This window comes from Balaenoptera ricei, chromosome 16 (genome assembly GCF_028023285.1).
Source record: "Balaenoptera ricei isolate mBalRic1 chromosome 16, mBalRic1.hap2, whole genome shotgun sequence".
Lineage (NCBI taxonomy): Eukaryota > Metazoa > Chordata > Mammalia > Artiodactyla > Balaenopteridae > Balaenoptera > Balaenoptera ricei.
The window spans coordinates 55,412,904-55,425,260 of NC_082654.1; the positions used below are offsets into that span (position 1 = coordinate 55,412,904).

The 12,357-nt window shown below is 54.8% G+C and overlaps 1 protein-coding gene across 2 annotated transcripts in view; it reads right to left on the bottom strand.

Annotated features, from left to right (window-relative positions):
- Nucleotides 1–2,310: 2,310 nt before the first annotated feature.
- TSPAN14 (tetraspanin 14) overlaps nt 2,311–12,357 on the bottom strand; it is a 55,847-nt gene continuing 45,800 nt past the window's right edge. Inside the window, exons 5-10 of one of the 2 annotated variants that reach the window (XM_059900240.1) lie at nt 10,668–10,838; nt 8,490–8,615; nt 7,134–7,178; nt 5,216–5,335; nt 4,746–4,823; nt 2,311–4,096 (exon numbers count right to left, since the gene is read on the bottom strand). In XM_059900240.1, coding sequence (XP_059756223.1) covers nt 4,025–4,096; nt 4,746–4,823; nt 5,216–5,335; nt 7,134–7,178; nt 8,490–8,615; nt 10,668–10,838 — 612 coding nt within the window. In that variant the 3' untranslated portion in view covers nt 2,311–4,024. The remainder of the gene's footprint in view (nt 4,097–4,745; nt 4,824–5,215; nt 5,336–7,133; nt 7,179–8,489; nt 8,616–10,667; nt 10,839–12,357) is intronic. The other variant, XM_059900241.1, reaches the window with a different exon arrangement.

Consider the following 12,357-nt stretch of genomic DNA (forward strand, 5'->3'; position numbering starts at 1 on the left):
GGAAGCACCTGTACCAAGATTCATCCCTGGGGACAGGTTACCACAGTTTGGAGGCCGATATCCTACAAACCCTGTGGCCAGACACCTCACATGACCCTAGAGCTAGAAAGCGCCCACCCATGCAGGTCATACAGCCACCACACTCACCGGGGACAGCTGAGGGCATTGGACCACAAGGTGACAGGGCTGAGCTCCTGACACCTGGGCAGGAGGATGCCCTGGGCGCTGGGACCACGGCAATAGCCCCTCCCCTTTCTCTGTGCCTCTGCAGTTCACACTCTGAGCTTGCCGGCCAGGAAGCGATCAGGTGGTCCCTACTGCCGAGACTGAGTCCCTCCCTCCTCTGCTGGCCTCTCACCCAGCCTCCTCTTCTGGGGAGCTCTCCCCTGGGGTCCCTAAGATTGCAGTGGCCTACACTCACAGGCACGCCCATGACTGCCCCAGTGGCAGCCCCCAAGTAGTATCTCCTGAAGAGAAAGCTATGCTCGATTCCTCACCGCCCAGCAGGCTCGCTGGGTGGACGGCAGCTCTGGCCACGCAAGGAAGTGAGCTTGCTGCTGCTCAGAGCCAGGGCCTCCAGCACAGGGTGGGGCTGAGCTCCTTGGGGATGACATCATGCTCTCCCAAAGGCCCCCCAAACCAAACCAGGCACCCAAATCCAGGTATAGAGACGGGGATCCGCACTCTTTCTCCAGCTGCTTGTTTTGTCAACGTGCCTCAGAGCCCAGTAACTGGATCATCCTCAGGACACTGATGCTTCTCAGTCGTGCCCTTGGTGCTGGTTTTGCTCAGCAGGCACCAAGCAGAGGTTCACAATCAGAAGCTGGCAGGCACCAAACCTCCTATTTTAGTTGCAGGTGCAGGTTCAGGGGCAAGGCTCCCAGACTTTCAACCCAGCTCTTCCAAATCCTTGACCAGCAACTTACCTCATTTTTTGAGCATAAAAATGGCTTCCCCGAGCTCTTCTGGTGACAATCAGTTTTTAACTGTTAGGTGCTCTGTGTACTTCCTACGTTCCAGGAAGTTCTGGATCCATTAATTTTTATTGTTATTCACGTGGAGAAGACCAGCGCAGTCTCATGCACCGGCACAGATGGCTTTCCTGCCCGGCTCACAGCCCTGCCTTGGGGGCACGGGAGCCCCGGGAGACAGGTGAGCCCTGGCAGGTGCAGCTGAAGGTGGGACAAGGATGGGCGGGAGAGGAGACCTGAGAGCCCTGGCGGCAGCAGAGGACTTTGAGGATGGGGTGGTCCAGAGCGTCAGGTGCTGCAGAGGCCAAGAGAGGCACGGAGGCCGGTGATTGGGGTGTGTGGCTTTCAGTCAAGTGAGGAGAGTACTGGGTGGTGGTGGGAGGGGGACAGAGCCCGGACGAGCAGACGCCTGGGAAGGAAAGCAGTGGTGGGGCGTGGGCTGGTAAGAGGGCAAGAGGGCCAAGGCAAGCTTTCTGGGATGCGGATACGTGGGATGGGGCGAGGACAGCAGGTGGGAAAGATAACAGTGCAGGAGCCCCCGGAGGAGGTGGGCAGGAGGGTCACAGGAAGGATAAGCAAAGACCCTGAAACTTCAAAGCGAGAGTGTATGGGGGGCCAGGAGGGGAAGTGCAGAGGCACAGGCTGGCCTCTGTCTCGGTCTGAGAGGACAGGGAGTGGCTTGAGACTCAGGGTAGGCTGGGCAGGGAGTGACTGGGAGGGCTGCACTGTGGCTCCGTGGAGGGAGCCCAGGGCGCTGGAGATGCCACGTGAGCACCCCTTACCCTGCACTTTTCTGTTCTCATCCAACTCAGAGTCAGATGAGATGGCTGAAAGCGGCCAGCAAGTTTCGTAAACTAATTGGAAAACAAACCCAAACTGTGAAAAAGTCACAGCTAGACTTCACCCTGAACTGGGCTGTGACCTGTGAAGACACTTGCAAGGGCTCCAGCCACCAGGTCCACGTGAATAGATGGGACAGCAGGAGCTGTTGGTGCCCACACACCAGCGGTGAGGGCCTGGGGCCACCGACTCCCCCAGGGCAGCCTGGGTCAGATGTACCTGGCACTGCCACGAACCTCCTCCACAGATGGGCCAGCAGGTCCAAGACACACAGCTCATGCAGTGGCAGTGCCCAAATTCCAACCCAGTGTCCCCAGGCTCTTTTGCCTGGACCCTACTGCCTGGGGCTGTACAGTTATAACCTAAAATAACATTTCCTCCGGGCCTATGGAGTCAAAGTTCTACCTTGTGCTTCCAGCTGGGCATAACTAAGCCACAAGCCAGCTTGTTCCAGGTGTAACCGCCACACAAAGAATCATTGAAAGTGGCACACAGAATCTAAAAAAATCACCCGATGAAATTTATTTCAGATTGTGCCAACCACCTACCTTCCCGTCATGCCTACCCACACCCGATCCCACTGTTTCCCTCGGCAGCCGAGTTTACCACTGAGATGCTTAATGCCATCTTGATATGACCCAAAACAAAAACAATCAAAACAACAGCATTAATATAAAGATATATTCCATAAAAGAGTTTGGCAGTCACAGAAAAGCATCACACTTCCTAAAAACACAAGCATTCTTCTTCCCCTAGTCTACAGAGAAAATTGTAAAAAAACTAAACAAAACCAACATCATCAACAAACACCCACCAGTAAATACCACATTAGCATGTACACTTCGGCAAGTATGTGAAGGTAGCACTCCATACCTGAACGATGAGGACAGAACTGGTACAAGATCCAGAGAGGCGTTAGAGTGTAGCCCAGCCAAAGATGCACGAACGCCCCAGCTACGCCTGGGGGGTGATTCAGTACATAAGACAGACTTCATTTCCAACAGCAAGCCCCCAGTAGCCCTGACAGGAAGGGTGGACACGGTGACCACAGGTATCGCCGTCGTCAGGGGGTGGAAGGTCACCATGAAAGTGAGCAACGAAACGTCTGAGCCTCTACGCAGCTGCAGGCTGGGGTCCGTGGCTCGGCCCAGGGGCCTGGCTACGGGGCTTCTCTTTCCAGGGAGAGGCGAACGCCAGGCCGGCCAGCCGGCCCTTAGCATGTGGCCTGGAGAGGAGCCCTGGCCAAAGGTGTCTAGCTGGCCATCTCTGGCTGGGGCTCCCTGGCCTTGCAGTGGGGGAGGGTCAGGATTCAAGTTCCGGGTAACAGTTTCAGTAGCACCAAGACCAGAAGACAGTGAGGCCAAGTGGGGAGGGGAGTGGGAGTATGCATGTTGGGGGTGCACAGACGAAGGGGGAGCATGTATGTGCAGCTGGGTTACTAGGGGTGATACGGAGAAGCTGCTGGAGTTGGTTCGTGAGACACTCAGGGGAACTGAAAAGGATGGCGTCAGTCCCAGACGCCGCATAAGGCTGTTGAGAGGAGAATGCCAGAGGAAATGAAGACGTGGTGTGAGAACATTCTTGCCCTATAAATAAACTATTTACACACTTCAGGAAAAGGAGAGCTGACTCCGGAGGAGAGCCGTGCCCACTGCCCCCTCGTGCCCTCAGGGCATAATGCTGTTGAGGCTGGAGATAGTTCCGCCCTGGACGCCGGGGGACAATGGACGAGGCACTCCCGTGGCACCAGCCCACGCACTGGCTCAGGCTTACTTCACTTGACATGGCCGGGGATCCTGCCAACACCCCGACCTGTGCAGACACTGCGGGCCCCCCTGGCACTCAGAGGGCCACAGAAGGTGTGGCTGCCGCCTAGGCCAGCACCAATGACATGAGCGGTGAGGAGGCCAGGGTGCTGCCACCAGAGCTGTCTGTCCCTCAGAGCCACCTCCCCCACTTAAAGACATGTCCTCTGACTCCAGGCAGACCCCAGCGGGGCTACTGGTCACAAGTCCGTGCAGGTGAGAGGGGGCCCCTTGGCCTCCAGCACCAGCAAGCAGAAACAGAGAGATCATGTCACGCGGATGCTGAAGGCGGGGTGCTGGCTCGGGCTGGGTGCGTCCGTTTCTCTCCCTCTGGACATGAAGTTGATGGCGGTGAAGGGCTTCGGCCTCCACGGCGTGGCTCAGCTGTGCTCGCCCACCTCTGGCTCCTCAGAAGTGGTGGCCTGCCTTCACTGCCTCAATGTCCGAGATCAGGGTCCTCGCCAGGAAGATGCCAAATATCTGACAACAAAGCCGGCAGAGGCAGCAGCCGTCACCATCGGGGCCCAGAGGGTGAGGTGGGGCAGGGTACCCCGCACTGCCCATCACCTCCACACCCACCCGCAGAGGCTGAGGACGGAGAGCAGCAACTGGGCATGTGGCCAAACGAGACCAACCCACAGTCAAAACAAATGAGCCCGGGGTCTGCTTTGCTGTGTAAAAAACAGTGGGACCTTCCCTAAAGCCTAGAAGGGGCAAACAGCAGGCACCACAGAAGCAAAACGGACGCTCCGCCCTGCCTGCAAAATGACCACGCACATCCCATACCACAGGCCACGACTCGCTTTGTACCCGGGGTGAACCGGAAAATGACAGGGTCACCCTGACTGGTTCTGATTCCCCAAATACCAAATCTCGAATGTTTCCCGTAAACCTGGATTCCACCATAAAAACAAAACTGTCCCCGATTTGGGCCATGCTGATGTCTGAAGCTACACCCCGACCTCAGTGACCAGGATAATCATGTGGGAAGGCTGATGTCTTCCTACCAGGAACAGACTAATGTGAACTTGGTGACCTGAGGAATTCTGCTCCCCTCACCCCCACTTTAAATCATTCTTGTGGTTGGTATCTCAGATGGGCCAGGCCTTCTGAAGTAAGAGATCCTTGCCTGCTTTGCAAGTAAATTTTTTTCTTTCCTTTTCCAGATGCTTCTGTCTCTCGGCCTTCCTTTGAGATCAGTCAACCACTGAGTGAAGGAGGAAAAAGGTGCGTGGGTGGCTGGTGACCCCGAGTCCACCCCAGTCACCCTCTTCAAGGCAAGGTCAGAGCCGAACATTTTCTAAATGGTGGGTTTTCCACAGAGCAGCAGCCTCAGCTGCCTCCGAGGCTGCCTGGGGGGCTGCCGGCTTCTCCTCCCAGCCCTGGGCAACACTGGAAAAAACTCCTGGTTTTTCTGATTCACTGAATTCTTGACTTCCTCCCATCAGTTCTTCTCCCGGGAGACACTAACCAGCCTACTCACCCCGGGCCTCACGCGCCCTCGGCCACCAGCATCTTTCCCAGAGTGTAAAATCTGGCTCAAGGGAACAGGTGCGGCCACAAGGGGAGAGGAAGCCACGAAGGGCAGCGGGAGCAAACCTGCAGCAGTGAGATAGCAATGAAGACGCCGGCCACGATGTAAATGTTCCGTGGGAGCCACCCCTCCAGCGCCTGGATGCAGCCTTTCGTGAAGATGGACTCGTCCCATTTGCTCTTCAGCTGCAGGGAAACAGGACAGCGGCCTGAGTCCAAGACATGCAGGCCGTCCCCACCCTGGATTCCCAGAGGGCTCCCGCCAGGGGCAGAGCAAAACTCAAAGCTCGGGGGGGAATGAGGGATCTGGGAGGCTGGTGCCGACGACAGACGGACAGACAGAACTCTCCAGGAGAAACACGTCTATTTGCCTCGGTCTCTGCCCCTCCCCGGGCAGTTCGCGTTTTATAACCTGTCTAAGCAAAGGCTCCCTGGCTGTGATCTTTAACCCCTTTCTCTTAGGGCCTCCAAAGATTTCAAGGTCAACTTTTTCAACACACCTCCGCAGCCCATGTCTGGAGAAAGGGGAGGGGGATGAGGGCTTGGGGAAGGAAAATGTGCCTTAAAGAGAGAAGCTGGGGAAAGAGGGTTCAGCGTCTTCTGAGTCAGGAGAGGGAAGGGACAATGGCTTCTCAGAGTGTGCCCCCGAGCCCAGGTGAGCCTGGCTCCAAGAAGCAGAGCCAGCAGGAGCAGGCTGAAGCCGACCCTAGTGAAGGCTCAGGCAGCACACAGGGACGTGGCCTCGGCAGACACCGTGTCCCCACCCACCCCGAGCACAGCAGTCAGCCCCGGCCGCCCTCCCCTATCAGCCTCACCCGTGAAACACTGACGGAACATTCATTCGTTAGCAGTGTTAGGGGCTGAATTATGTCCCCCTAAAACTCCTATGTTGAAGTCTTAACCCCCAAGACCTCAGAATGTGACTGTATTTGGAGAGAGGCTGTTTAAAGAGGTAAATGAATTACAATGAGGTCATTGGAGTTGGCCCTAATCCAATATGACTGATGTCCTCGTGAGAAGAGATTAGGACACAGACAGACACAGAGGGAAGCCCATGTGAGGACACAGGGAGGAGGAGGCACCATCCAAGCCAAGGAGAGGGGCCTCAGAAGGGACCAACACTGCTGACACCTTGACCTCAGACTTCTAACCTCCAGAACTATGAGAAAATTAAATCTCTGTTATTTTAACCACACGGCCTGGGTACTTTTGTTACAGCAGCCCTAGCAACTGATACAAGTGGCGAGGAAATCGGTCACTAAAGAAGCTGATGCTGACATAGGCCCATCGCTATGAAGCGGAGCTCACTGCAGAGGGAATTGAGGTTTCCCAGACTGGAGGGTCACATCCCTAGTGTCCACGGCCAACAGCGGGGTGTCTGCAGTTTCCCCGAGATCCCTCTCCTTCAGAACAGCTGTCATTCACATCACCAGAGGCCACCAGAGCAAGGACTGGGGTGGGCCCTCGCCTCTTCACTTCCAAGCGCACACTCCCTGCGGCCTGAGGAAGCCCTTAGAGGACTGAGCCCTGCTCCTGCCCTGAGCCTGTCTCCCTCCCTGTCAGCATGGCCTCCATAATGGCAGCTGGACCAAGCCATGTGCCTCCTGCAACTCCATCCTGAACCCCTACATAACAGACACCTCCTGGGACTCCAAGGGCCTCTTAAACATGTCGTCTTTGTTCCCCCAAACTCTCATCCATCTTCTTTCCACTAATGTAGCAACTGCTAGATTTTGTGACTGTGGTTCACAGAGCTTGAAATCACACCCATTACTGTTCCCGTGAATCTTATCTTGCCAGCGGCTCAGGGAAGGCGTGTGCGTGGCCGTGTGCTCCTGCTCGCCTAGTTCCCAGCTTATGTGGCACCTCTGAGCTTAGTCTCCCCTGGCTTTCCCACTCCAATTTGCACTTGTGCTAAATCGGGAAGTTGGACCCTAGAGAATAAACCTGAAGAATTCAAAGTCATATGCATGGGGGCTCTCACCTGAGTCCTGACATCATAGCCACACTGTGTGTTCACAACTTTTTGCTGTAAGAAAAGCAGAAAGATTAGTCATTTTTGTGCTCCAGAAGCCGGTGGTAGAAAGCTCTAGAAAAGTCACAACCAAACATCAGCAAACACCTGCACCAATTCCATTACAGCTCATGACCTTCCATCATGCTGCCAACTAACCTTCCATGCTAGGACAGAGGTTGGCAAACTTTTTGTGTGAAGGGCGAGATAGTAAATATTTCAAACCCACCTACGTAGCTACTATTCAACTCTGCTGTTGTAGCATGAACGCGGCCATTGACAATATGTAAATGAACAGGTACGGCTGTATTTCAATAAAACTTTATTTATGGACACTGAAGTTTGAATTTCATGATTTTCACAGGTCACAAAATATTATCCTTCTTTTGATTTATTTTCAACCACTTAAAAACGGCTGAAACCATTCATGGCTCACAAGTCATCCAAAAACAGACAGCAGGCCAGATCTGGTGCAGGGGTCGTAGTCTGCCAATCCCTGAGCTAGAAGGGAAAAGCTACACTTGCTAAAGATTTCACCGTCACGGTGGAGATGTCAGACACCGCTGTGCAGCCTCTGCAGACCTGAGTCCCTCCCGGGCTGGGGAACCCGCCCAGAGCCCCGTGGCCCAGCACCAGGCAGTGTGACGGTACTGACGGCCGTAGGGGCTCCCTTCTACTCAGGCTAGGTTTGGGCAAACATTCAGTGCTCCTTCAAGGGCACCCAAGGGAATTCCCTGACAGTCCACTGGTTAGGACTCGGCGCTTTCACTGCTGTGGCGCCGGGTTCAATCCCTGGTCAGGGAACTAAGATCCCATAAGCCATGCAGCGTGGCCAAAAAACGGGGGGGGGGGGGGGGGGGGCACCCAAGAGCTCAGTTTCTGGAACCCAAGGATGTGGTCTGTGGACTGGGGATGAAGACAGGTGAAGAAGAAAGAACAGTGAAAGAATTCTGTACCACCCCCAGATGGCGATGTACCCCACTGCCCCGGGCTTCTGAGGACTGAGCGTTTGTTTTCTCCAGAGAAAGGAGACCAGGGCTCATTATATTCACAGCATCTTGTCCAGGTGCCCCTGAGTGAGAGCCCCTCACGGGAGGGGGACCACTGTTTTTTGCCTGCTTCACCCAGCACACCAGAGCCAGGGTGGGCCATGCAAAAACACTCATGGAATTTATAGGTATAGGATTTCAGAGCTGCAAGAGCCCTGAGGCGAGTGGAGGGGGAGCCGGGCACTCAATCCATCCGCAGAAGAGAAGAAGCCAGAACCCTCAGGGAGGCAGGATCTGCTCCGCTCCAGAGGGACCGTCCACGCTCGGGCAGACTCACCGCGGGGTCGGGCACACAGCAGGAGAAGGGCACCCCACACTTCTCACGGCTGTAGCTGGCGCCACTGCAGTTGAAGTAGACGTTGAGGTCCCAGTCTTCAGGGCCATATGCCCCACAGCACTGGTTCTGCAATCATAAAGCCGAGAACTGTCGGGGCTCTGAGCCAGGGCTGTCGTTGCCCGGCGTAGGGCGTCTGTCTTAGGGACACGGGGTTCAGTGCACCTCTGTGTATCACACAGAGAAATCGAAGCCCGCCCCACGGACCTCCCATCACTGAGACGTGAGCGAGGTGACCCGAGTGGCCCTTTAAGAAGGAAACTGTGTCCAGGTCCCGTCCGGGCCCAACACACCAGGCCAGCTCGGCAGCGCCCTTGCAGTCAGCTCCACTCCCTCCTCACCCTGGAACTTTCCCTTCCTCCCCAACTGACCCCCAACCCGGGAGAGCGGGCTTCTCACTCTCCTTCTGATGTGGTCCTCTACTGCCCCCCGAGAGAACACCTCTCTGTGGGCAGTGTGCCTTCCTCCCCAAGAAAGGTCCAAGCTGGCCCCAGTCACCTTTTGTGCCTCTTTACAGGAAACAGCTGCTGAAGTCTACTCCCAAGGAGAGTTACGACTGGGGTGAAAGGTAACGCAATCAAAGCTCTGCCCCTGACCCGGGGTCTCCGCCCTCCCTTCCCAGAACCCCCCCACTATCTGGTGAAGCAGCAAAGAAAAACCCCATTTGTGTAAAAAATCGTAAAACCAAACACAGTGAAAGCAGCACTGTGACATCAGTGGCGTCCCAATCCGAGAGCAGATGTTGTTTTCACATTTGCCCTTACAGCTGTCACGGTTATGGCCGTAATCACAGCCATATGGCCCACAACCAGGATTTTGGCTTCACTTTCATTTCCAAGGTAAAAATCCCGCCTCCCCTGCCCCGCCTCCCCTCCCTCCCGTCCTCCGTGGTTCCAGGTGCTCTAACGACTACCTGATATTTTACCATGAGGAAGCTCCATCATTTACTATCTCTAAGGAAAGGTATTTTTTAAAAGGAGAGGAAGGCAGTGGAGAAAACTACAATGTCTTTAAGGCCAGTGCAGAGAGGAACCACCCTGGCATCCTTGACACCAGCAAGCCCAAGGTTATGTGGAAGTGAAGAGAGAATGGCAGCCTTGAACAGAAAAGGAAAAGGCACAGGAGGCAGTAATGTCAGAAGAGGGTGGGATGGGGACTTTCGCAGACGAACACGGAAGAGATCTAACAACAACAGAGGAAGGATCTAACAACACAGGAAGGATCTCTGATCACAAAAATGGGTTTTGCGGGATCCTACAATACATGAAATAAGGGGTAAACAAGTTCTGGTTAATAAGGAGAACAGATCATAGTTATTTTTAATGCTCTTCTATTTTCTCCTCCGAACAAAAGGGTTCCATATAAAAAGCTCCTGAGGAAGCTAGGTTTTCTGGCAGAGCGCAGATCAAACAACAACCTTGCACAGGCTGGCATGGTGGGGAGTGGGTTTCTCCCGGGGCCGGGGTGGGGGGGGGGGGTGGTGGGGGGAGGGGCAGAGGGGGCGGGAGGGGTGGCAGGGATGGGGGACAGCAGTGGTCCCAGCCTCCAGGTACAGCCACACACAAGGGGGACGAAGGCCTGACAGAGAAAAGGCCACAGCCTGGGACTGCTTAGACAAACCCCCGGGAACAGAGTCCAGGGAGGTCACATTCCTCTCCATCTGAAGAACCTTCCTCCAGGCAGCTCTGCCCTCCCAAACAGGAAGGGGAAAAGGTCCCGAGGAGGAAGGGGACAAGAATAGCCTCAGACGGGGAGTCACGCGCCCAGCTCTACCCCTCAGCACACACAGCACCTAGGAGACTGCAGCCGCCTGCGTGGCCAGGGCTGGAGAGATCCGGTCCTTGCGGGGGGAGAGGGTAGGGTGGCCCTGGGTGCAGCTGGACTGCCTGCCCAAAGCAAATGGGGGAGGGCACCCTGAGAGCAAGCCTGGCCCGCCAGCAACCATAAGCAGACAAAGCTAACCTGACCAGAGTCGGGGGGTAGCACCTCCCCTGGCCTCCCGGCTGTGGGCAGAGCTGAGGTGGGGAAGGCCCAGTGTTCCCCACCAGCCTGGCCCCCGAGCCATGCGCACAGACTGAAGCCAGGAAAGCCAGGCTCTATCAGGGAGAAGGTGGTGCTTACAGCTTTCTGAAGGGAGTCGATGAGGTTCTGCAGGTCAATGTCATCCCGGTAGGATCTGATGTTGCTCTCGAAGAACTCCCGGAACCGGTCCCTCACCCAGTCCTGGAACAGGAAGGCCAGCACGGCCACGGCCAGCTCCAGGAAGAAGATGAGCACGATGGCACTGCAGAACTGCAGGGGGACAAGCACGGGAGCAGGAGTCACCACACCTCTGGCCTCCCAGCCAGACACGCGTCCTTGTCCAACCCAGGACCTCTGCCTGCTGCGAAGAGCACGGGCTCGGCACCCAGGAGACCCGCGTTGGAGTCTGGGGAATCCCACGTCATTAGCTGGGTACTCCGGGCAACTCACCCCTACTCACACTGCTGCATTGTTAGTAAGAGTCAGATGAGTGAAAGTATGAGAAAGCTCCAAGACAACATACCAACCGTCTCCTATGAAGTAGCCCCCACTCCAAGGAAACTCCAACACGGGAATGAATGGCTATCCTACCCCACCAGGTATCAGCTCCTTTAGGGCAGAGACTGTGCCCCAGACACACCATCTGACCACTTTCCTCGCACATACAACCATCCCAGTTGCTAGAAATCTGTTACTCCTACTTTAGGGATAAGTAAGCTGAGGTTCACTCAGGTTACATACTTTAGATACAGGACATCTGAGTTCCCTGGCAGGGCTCTATTACAACTCTGGAGTTGCTAACGTTATCAGTACCTACTCTGTATGTGTGTATATGAGAGTCAACTGCATAAACACCTCTGCAGAAGCACAGCTGTCCCTGGCCACAATAGTGGTGGAATTCTGTAAAGGCCACTGCAGTCACAGGTCCATACCCGCTCCCATCACGGCGGGGCTCCAGCTTGTAGAGCTCAAGTTATCACCGCCGTTATCACTGGCCATACAGCACACTAAGCAGCTATGCAACAACCAGCAATATCTCAAAATAAGACACACACATGTACAAACATACACACACATAAGGCCCTCCAGAATGTAATCTCCATTCATAGAGGAGCAAGGTAACCAAACATAATCTTTAAGAGAAAAAAAAAAATGAGAAAAAGCCCACGTGTTTTGCTTTTTAAATGAAGCCCAGAAAAAAAGGCTTGATCTAATAAATTCAACAAAAAACATAGTGCAAAACACAATTATGTGTTTTCCCCACCAGGTGCTATTTAATTTTAGCTGAATGCATTTCAAAATGAATGTGTACCTAAGTATAAAACTAAACCCTTAGTAACTTGAAGTTCTGCCAGGAAATTAAGGATTCTGCATTGCACATCCAACAGATTCACACACCCTGGAGGAGGGAAAAGATTTCCTAACGTTATTGACATCTTTTGATCTTAGCCAGGAAGGGCAAGGGTGAGTAGCAAACAAACAACTGGAACTTCTGAAGGGAGATGAAAGGCAAGGGAAGGGGAGGAGAGCAGGCCAGGGAGCAGCTGACTCTGCCCACCAGGAGCTAAAATCCAGAGGGGCCCAACCTCTCCAGAGATGAGGATCTGGGTCATCTGACTGTTCCCTGAAATCTTACCTTTCGTTGGGCAGCAGGGCACCAAGGGCTGCCTCCTCCCCCCACTGCCTGATCCTGGGGGAGGCTCGTAAGAGCTGCTACCCACCCCCCAGATAAGGGCCAGGCCTGCCCGGCAGAGCCCATACCCCTTACCTCCCCACCTCCTCCCACCCA